Below are 9,495 nucleotides of genomic sequence, written 5' to 3'. Positions count from 1 at the left end.
GGGGTGTTGTTGCAGATGAATACACTACATTGGAGTCTCTAGTCCAAAGAAAGACCATTAAGGATATCATCAATGTTAGGGTTTAGGGGGGCCACAATTGGATTCAATCCAAATTGCCTGACATATATGGTTCAGGTATCAGCAGAACCATACCTTAAAAAATTTCAAGCACTTATATTCCAAATATATTCACCATACAAATCATCCGACTCGTTTTGTTTGAACATCTTTGATGAAAATTAAAGTAATTATATTAAAAAATCTGTTCACCATGCAAATCATAAGACTCCTTCAGTTTGAACATGTTTGCAATTGACTTTTTGATACCTCTAAATACTGCATTAGTGCATGCAAATTTCAGAAAGAAGAAAGAGAAGCATAAAGAGGATATAAAATGACAAAAAAGCCAAACTATCTAAAAGCTGAAGGATCCTAAAACAGAATCCTGTGTTTCCTATGCATTGCATGCCTACAAAAACTTAAATGGCACCCAAAACAGTCTTACATTAAAAATAAAAATAAAAAGTTTCAAAAATATGAATGGCTCAGGTTGAAGAATAATGCATTTTGAAAACCATCAGATCCTTACAAGGGATGAGAGGAAGCAATGCTAATAAATTTAAGTGATACCCTATTGGACGATACCACTGAACTTCCCTCAAAAATCAGCCAATATCAGGTGGGGTCTGCTGATCAAGATCAGGATTGGCAGTGTCTGATCAGAGCCACTATACTAGATTTAATAAATCCTTGCCTACAAGTCAAGGAGTAATGCAGAAATGGTTTGGGTTGAATTGGTTTGGACCAAATCTGAACGCTTTAAGTTTCACCTAGTTTATTATTGAATCAATTTTGTTCACATGAACAGTAACACGTGACAACCCCTTCCTTAAAATCATACTTGTGGACCCCAGGTTAGAGACCTTGCTTATGGGTATTTTTGGTGGGGCCCAGTTTGAAGATTTTGTTAGGCAAGAAGTTACAAGATTCATGAATTTCAATTTCAGGAACTCCACTTTCAGCCACTCATGGGGAAAAAATTTTGGCACATATACTAATAACAAGACATATATATCCTCCCACTCGGTCACCCACAACACACGCCCCTCCCTAGGAAAGAAATTTCGGAATGTATTACTAATATCCATAAAATCACTAAAACAGATAGTCTGAAGGCAACAGAAACAGATAGATGGACAAAAATTACATCTTGAGTATAAGAAAGGACGCCATTCAATCCCAACATAAAAAAATATCCAAAAAAGAACCAAAAGAAAGTACCATGCAAGGTCACAAGAGAAGAGGAGGAAAGAAGCACTAAGGAGATATGTTACTTACTTAGACTATAGCACAATTATATGTGCTGCAGAACTGGAGCAAAGCTGTTTGATTGTTTGGTTCAAGAGACCTATTAATGATGTCGGGGTACTTTCCAGGAGAGAGGCCACAAAGTCTTGCCAGTGTTTTCACCAAGAAATCTTTTGGATCATTGATTTCCCTTACCGGATCTTCCTCTTTCCTCCCAGCATTGTAGAGTTGGACAAAGGCAGCAGTATAGCCCACAGTTTCTGCTATATCTGGAATTTCTGGTTCCTCCTCAACCCTCTCCTGCTCTGGTCGTGACATAAGAGTAACAATGCTATCCAACAATTTTCCCCAGAGAAGAACAGCTGAAGCATCCAAAAGGACTGGAGATTCGTAAAGAAGCCTGGTTGAAGCAACTGAAGTCAATTTCAATTCAATAGTCCCAGTGATCAGCTTGAGATGGGGTATCCAGAATTGCTCAAGGATTACAAGAAATATATTTGGCTGAACAGCATTCATGGAATCCTGCAGGGTTAGAGGCCCATGCTTCACCAAGAATAGGGACATGAATATAACAAGAGACTTCACAAACTTCCCTGTTCGATGACTCTGCAGCCGTGTAAAAAGTGCAGCCCAAATGTGGGGCACAAAGGGTGCAATCGCATCGTACCCCAGATTCTCTATAACAGTGTTGAGCACATAGAATCCCAGTTCTTCTGTGCTAGAGACAGACACAAGTTTGCTAAATATCCCAAGAATTTTGCTAAGTCTACCATCTTGAGTCACTTCATGGGGTGCCTTCTGAAGGAAAGCCTGAAGCAGCCTCACAAGAGCTGGAACATTTGCAGATCTCTGCCAGGTTTCAGGTGAGAGTAAAATCTCAAAGATGTGCATGTAGAGTAGTGGGAGCGGTGGTCTATTAAGCTCAACAAGCTGGGCCAGGAGCTGGAATGCATAGGGCAAAAACTCAGTTACATCATTTCCCAAGATGGTCTCGAGGATTGGGGAAAGGCTTGCTTCAAATGCTGATATCAGAGAAGGATCCTTCTCACAAGCCCGTCTCACTAGCCCAGCCACAGCCTCAAATACATAATGGTTGAAAGTGGGGTTCTTAGGATTTTTGCAGACCTCACTCAGAATGGATGTCAGCTCAGAAATGCAACGTAGAGCAACCTCACCAGATATGTCTGCAACTCCCAGAACCCGCATTATGCACTTCATTATGTAAGGATTCTCTTCAGATTCTGTAAACCTCAAAGCATTAAAGAGGCTGGTCATCAACACTGGAAGGAAAGGGTTAATATCTGATGAACTATACCTCGGCCTTCCTCCTTCATCCTTAACCAGAAAAAGCTTCTCAATACAACTAGCAGCATAAGAGTGAACAACATTTGATTCAGCACCCAGAAAGTGAACCACATTAGGCATTAAAGCAATCACTACATCCTTCGGTATCTGATTCCGGAACATAGTGAAAAACTTCAGCGCCCCTGCCTTTAGCATGGGGAAACTGTTAACATCCTGGCTTTGCAACTCAGGGACAATGACTGACCCAAAGAAGCTTTGCACATCAACAATATCTGTCAAGACTGAAGTACCCCCAGCCTTCTTCATTGTGAGGGAGACAACCAAGTATATAGCACAGTCCTTCTCCTTCCAATTACCAGACGGGTTTTGAGCAAAGCTGGCCAGCATATTTTTTAACTGAGCAGAAATTATGGCAGTGACCCGATCCTTGTAATTGGTTGCAATTCCCTTGAGAAGTTCACAGGCAATCCTTCTCCGAGTGTCAATATCACTCCCTTCCATATCCCTCCTGATGAACTCAACATAATTCATCTCAAAGAGCTCCACATCCTCATCTCTCAGATGTACATTGGGGATCACAATGCTCTGACATATCTGTTCTAGGACACCAGCACCTGCAAACAAGGTATGGTGGACACTTGTGCTAACTGTGTTCAAGAACCTAATTGCCTTAACAGTTAACCCGTCACGATTCGAGGAAGCAGAGGCAGTCACAAGCAGGCTCCAGACGGCAAAGGCAAAATCCTTCAAATACCCTTGAAATTCCTCCTCGTTCTTCTCCATGTAAAGGTTAATATTCTCACATACAGCTGCCCGGAGCTCATCAACAACTGCAAGCCCATCCCCACCACCACCTTCAAGAGCTTGGTAAGTAGATGTAAGGTATTTTCGGAACTCAGTCATCCACTCATTCATGTGGTCTTCGAAGAACTCAGGGAGTTCTTGAAAGTTAAGAGAGTAAAAGATCCTGCAGCAAAGCCGTTGAGACTCAACCAGTGGCCGGAGGGCCATGGCCGTACCACCGGAGCTAGCAGTGGAATCAATGACAGCAGCAGTTCTAAGGAAAATTTCAAGTAAAGGTGCAGCAAAACCATCAAGGCAGTACTTCAGATCAAGAAGAAGGTCGTTGGTCTTGTACTGGTACCGAAATTTTTTGAAAATAGAGTTAGCGGTACCAAGGATTCCATTAATGGAGGCGTAATCACAGGCCTGTCGGAGGTTGGACACAAGCTCGGGTAACAGTGTCGGCCATGATTTGGGGAAATCATGCTTACCGATCAAAGCAAGGGCTTCACTAAGTTGGCTCTGGATACGTGGAGTTGATGAAAGCATGAGAGGGACAATTAGGGCTTTGATCTGCTCCTTCTCCTGGTCGGGAATCGGGGATAGTTCAAGGACATGGGTATTTCTATTGGCATCTGATGGGGATGTAGGAGCCCAACGGGCACGCAGATGATTCTTAAAGTTAACAGCCGCCGCCTGACGGATCTGCTCATCAACTGCAGATTCCGCTACAAGGCGAAGGACCGTGAGGCCGTAGTTGGGCTTGTCGGCCATTTCAGCCAGGGAAGCCTCTGCCCGGCGACGAGGCTCAGGATTGGGAGATAGGGTTTGAAGGAAGCATTGAGAAAGGTGGTCTAGGGTCTCCCCCATTGCGTTCGATGACAATGTCTAGGTTTTCTTCTTCGAAAAATCAAAATCAAACACAGCGAAGTATACGGAGGAGGAGGATTGATACCTAAAGAAACGCGAACGGAGAAGTTGAGCAGAGAAGAGATGGAAGAAGAGTCGCTTCCGCTGGTTCGGCTTCTCAACTCTCAGCTCTTCCTCCAGTCGCCGACAGTCGAGAGTGATCGATCGACACTCTCCTTGCGAGTTGCGAGCGAGTGTTATTTTTGAAAAAGTATGAAAATGTAGAAACCAGAATGAGCTGTTTCCTTGGAGCCAGGGTTTCAAAAATCCGTGAATCGGATCAAGATTAGGCCGGTAACGATTCAAATCGTCGATTCAGTCACCGATTCCTGTTTCTTTCGCCTTTCGCCTTCTCATTCCCGCAGTCTCGTCAGTCGGTAGTCTGGGTGTTTCACTCTTGCAACCCTAACTCAGAGAACGAACTCGGAGAATATGAATGGCGTTACACTGATGGGCTTGGGCCTTGGGGTATCAAAAGTTGGAACACACCGGCAAACTTGACCTAAACCAACCGGTTGAAGTTCGAGACTGATTAATAAACATGTTGGGCTAAGCATCGACCGATTAATAATTGGGTATTCCCAGTGTAAGATAGTGGCTTGACAGTTGTCCAACCAAGACCGACAAAATAATGTGATAGAATGTTTATAACATGTTTGTAGTCTGATTAGTCAAATAACCCATTTAAAGAGCAATTATAGTCTGATTATGGATCGATAACTAACTTACCGAGTATAAAAGTGTCCATGCCTTGGCATACGACTGTACGAGGCATTAATACCTAAATAGATGGAAACGATACGGGGTCTTAAATCATTAGGGACTGATTACCCTTAGCCCTTTCCAGCCCATGGATATGCAAGTGAGACGGTTAAGCCGGTAAACCTCAATAGTCTCTTAATAATTGGATCTAGTATGGATTGGGTCTTGGGTTGATATAGAATAGGGGGAGATTTTTATGATCAAGAACAAACTAATGAGAAGCGATAAAATGGTACTGTACATAAGAGGATAGTGAGATCATTTCATGTGTGAAAGAGAGAGAGAGATACAAAGGTGCCAGTTAAAAATGGTGAAGCATATACATGGCTGATAAGAATTTCAAAATTCCATGCAATAGTTTCAATTTAGGATAATGGCCTATCGGATGATATATATATATATATATGAGAATTAAATTTGAGCCCAGTATTGGATGGGTCACCTAAGCCCAGCTAAAATTCAACATTTAGGCTATACTTTGGCATTGCAATTCTTCTAGGGGGCTAAGTTAGGTCAAGACCATCAACCTAACCCAACCCATCCTTGAACCAGGTCAGTTGGGGCTAGGTCCAGCGTTGCCTACTCACATTCAGGTAAAGTGCACCAAAAATGTAAGTAACCATACTCCCTCTCAAGGGTTTTAAAACTCGAGATCGGATCCAGACTCTAGTCAGAATTTGGGTGATTCCCGCTGATTTCTAGGGTTAAGGCAGTGCTTTATGAATTATACCATCCTTCCACATAAGGGTGTCAAATCATCGTTCCACATAAGGGTGTCAATTGATTTGATTCTAGGCTATATGCTTGCTTCCTTAATGGTTCCAGTCCTAAAAGATCAAGATTAGAACTGGACCAATAAGCAATGGCTTCAAACTTGAGATCCATGACCATTAACAAATGGGTGGACTGCATTCGGTTCCTAATCAGTTCCAATTAATCCAAAATTTAAATAATAATAATGATAGAATCCCCAACTTTTAAAAGCCATTGGATGTACCTTTTTTTTTTTTTTTTTTTTGAAATCGCAAAACTAATCCATATTACCTCTTGTTTTAAATTTAATTAATAAATAGGAACCCCACCAACATCATAAATTAGCATTATTTTAAGACATGTTCTTAAGTTAGCATTCCCAAATGGACCTTTCGAGTAACAATCAAATCTTTGGTAAAATAGTATACAAGACTACAAGTACCAATCAAAATTGAAAGACTAAAAACATTAATGACATGACCTTAATTCTCATGAGCTTAAATTTTAATAATTATATAATATATAGGGTTAGAATCTAGATTTGTTCCAAGTTCTAATGGTTCTAGTTCCAATGGTCCCTAGTTGGTCCATCGATTCTAGAACCATTGGGAGACCAATACCTTAATCGGTAGATTCAAAACCAGACCAATAAGCTATTGGGTAGATCGGTTCCAATCCTACCGGGTTGATTCCGGTCCAGTCCAATTCTGGTCCAAAATTGAAACCCGTATTTTTGTACCCACTCAACTGAACCCAGATCCAATCAATGAAAAAAAAAATTGTGGGGAAAAATAAAATTACAAATTATTGGACAGCCCTTACTGGATCATCATCAATGGCAACGTTCATCAGAAATTCAAATCTTAGAACGATAAATTAAAGCATAATCCAAACTCTGAAAGGTTTAGCATCATAGAATGGTCGGAATAAGAAGAAGAGGAAGATGATGGTTACCCAGTAGAGAAGAATGTGAAGAACACGGCAACATCAAAGAATCCAAAACAGATTTCACATTGTTCATCCAGAAAATGCCAACCAGGTTGTCTTTGGAGCAGAAAATTTACAGAGCAAATGGTTGATTAAATCATTCTCTGATGCATTTAAAACCCCTGCAAATCAAGAGCCATACACCGAACAGAGCAGTGCAGATCACTATATCTATCAACAATGCTATCCCAACATATCGCCACCATTTTTTCTGAGCCTGTTGACGTATTAAGCTTCCTTGGTGAAGGCCATTCTTTTGGGACAAAACAGAGAATTCTTTGCCATCTTCAACTACATTTACCATTTTTTCAATTGGGATATCTCTGCTATTTGTTTCCATCTCGTCCGAATCTCTCTTCTTATTTTTCTTCTTCTTCTTTGAATTCTTGCTTGGCGGCTTCTCAAGCAACGGAATTGATACAACCAATTTTCCAGACTTGGAATCAACACTAACGTTTCGGCGATCTCTGTAGATAATTTCAGGTGGTGGAGGCGGCGGCGGCAATATATTCAGCTCCCCTGAATAATTCAATAATTCGTGAAAAATGGGAGTGAATTTTGCCTGGAAGTGATAATTGGGGATTTCATCTAAGCTTTTCAAAGGTTCGGTCTTGCGGAAGAACTTCATGAACGCTTCCTTTAAGCGCTTGAGGAAACCAAGACCCTGTGATTTACCCAACTTTGGGTCGTAGATAGCAAAATATACAAAAGGATCTTCCATCAAGAAGGTATAGATCTTCTTCCCGCAGTTATGAGAAAACATTGCATGAAGATTGGGAGTCTTTTCGATACATTGCAAGGCTAGGGTTTCCACTTCTTTGTCATCGGAGCTGAACTCGGCGAGAACCGTGGTTCCTTTGGAAACGCAGGCGTAGAGGATCAAATCCGGATTACAAGTCATCGAATGATTGAAAAAGAACGCAGAACTGAACTTACAATAATCGTTCGCAATCCACAAAAAACGCACATTTGCAGCAAATTCCTCCACAAAAAGATCGATGGAGTTCAAACCAAAATGACGAAATGAGAAATCATTTCATTTCAGTCGGAAATCTAAACCGATCGAAAGCAACCGATGATTGTTCCTCGTTAGATCGGTTAATGAGATTGAAATCAAAGAACGTTTCAATTTTGAAGCCAAAAAAATGAGAAAAAAGACGCCAAATCGAATCCGATTCCTCGATTCTTGTGATCTGGAAAGGTGAAGAAGAACAGAGAGATGCGAGATCGAAGATTTTCGATCATTGTTCAGGAATCAAGAAATTTTGGAAGAGATTTTGGTTTTGAAACTTAAAAGAAAGAAGAATAACGGAACGAGGGAAACTCTCTCTCTCAGATGAGTAGAGTTGTTCTGTCAGATTTGAAATTTTGGTGATCGATCGCCATTGCCAATGGGATAGAGCTGATAGCCTATCGGTTTGTTACTTCTGAGCTGGGAAGACAAAAATGACTGCCTCATCATTAAAGTACCCTTTGTTTCAAGTATATCTACGAAAATGCCATTCAGTTACTTCTAATATTAGGCTATGGTGGGATAAATGGGCTTACAACCAAATACAAGCCCGGCCCGGGTAACTGGTTATGGGTCCCAAAATACAAGCCCATGTGACTATGTGTGAGCTGGGTGAAGTACCAGACAACGCAGACTGGGCTGAAAGGTATGGGGAACTAAGGGTGTTAACGGGTTGGTCAGGACCGCTTTTGGTTGAATCGGTTTCGGTGTGGGATTGGTGAATCGAAACTGAATCGATAAGGAAATTTTTGTTTTGATTTGGCTTTGGTTTCTTGTCTCGGTTTTGTAATCCGGTTGGTTTCGATTTATTTCCCAGTTTGGGTTTGATTTTCCAATCAAACTTATACAAAACTTGTTTTTCTAAATGAAATTTTAACTGTTTTCAGTTTCTTACAGGTTTGATTTTGATTTTGATCTGAGTTTTGAGTCGTTATAGTCTGGTTTTGGGTCCATTCAGTTTGTTAGGGAGTTACAATATCTGAAACCAAAACCGGCCCAATAAGGCTTCGGTTCAGTTTGGTTTGGATTCAATCGACTCGATCTAGGGTAGTTTAATTGGTTCGATTTAGGTATTGACATCCCTACAAGGGAACAAGGGAAGGGCTTCCATGACGCTAGGTGGGGGGATCTCCTATGTCACACTAATGGTGATGCAGGTAATGGTATAATCAGTATGGGGGTCCACATGGTCAGGATTTCCTAAGTGAGTAAGGGTGTTAATTTAGAATCGAAATCGAAATCCACTGTTAAAAAACAAACTAAAAAATAAATAAATAAATACTTTGTCTTGGTTCTGAAAAATAAAATTTTAATTCAGTTCAATTTTGAATTTTAAATTAAAACTTTAGTTTGAATCAAATCGAACTAAACCGAATAAACTTGAATTTGAACCAAATGGAACCGAAATTGAGTAGAATCAAATCAAAGGAACCCGAAGCAAAAAATGTGTAAGTACTTAATGTGAACCGAACAATCCCGAAGATGTTTAATTGAAATATAAAAACAAAAAAGAAACGAATAAAAATCGACATAACTAAATTGATTTTAGTTTTAGTTTAAAGATCTAGAGATTTTGGTTGTATTTTATACTGAATTGGAAAAAAAAAATTCGAAACCAAACCAATTGATACCCTTGAGAGGGTGATGTTACTCTAACATCGTGGGAAACCGGTTCC

At 40.5% G+C, this 9,495-nt stretch overlaps 2 protein-coding genes across 2 annotated transcripts in view; both read right to left on the bottom strand.

Annotated features, from left to right (window-relative positions):
* The window catches only part of LOC122076476 (exportin-2-like), a 6,115-nt gene extending 1,449 nt beyond the window's left edge, over nt 1-4,666 (bottom strand). The window contains exon 1 of the mRNA XM_042641777.1: nt 1,339-4,666. Within this exon, the coding sequence (XP_042497711.1) occupies nt 1,339-4,266 (2,928 nt within the window). The 5' untranslated portion in view covers nt 4,267-4,666. The remainder of the gene's footprint in view (nt 1-1,338) is intronic.
* Nucleotides 4,667-6,654: 1,988 nt separating this feature from the next.
* LOC122076475 (phytolongin Phyl2.2) lies at nt 6,655-8,217 on the bottom strand. The gene has a single exon (XM_042641776.1). The coding sequence runs from the start codon at nt 7,706-7,708 to the stop codon at nt 6,905-6,907; it is 804 nt and encodes a 267-aa protein (XP_042497710.1). The 5' UTR covers nt 7,709-8,217; the 3' UTR covers nt 6,655-6,904.
* Nucleotides 8,218-9,495: the final 1,278 nt, after the last annotated feature.

This window comes from Macadamia integrifolia, chromosome 4, assembly GCF_013358625.1.
Source record: "Macadamia integrifolia cultivar HAES 741 chromosome 4, SCU_Mint_v3, whole genome shotgun sequence".
NCBI lineage: Eukaryota > Viridiplantae > Streptophyta > Magnoliopsida > Proteales > Proteaceae > Macadamia > Macadamia integrifolia.
Note: the sequence above shows the minus strand (reverse complement) of the source record. Positions and strands in the feature narration are given on the sequence as shown.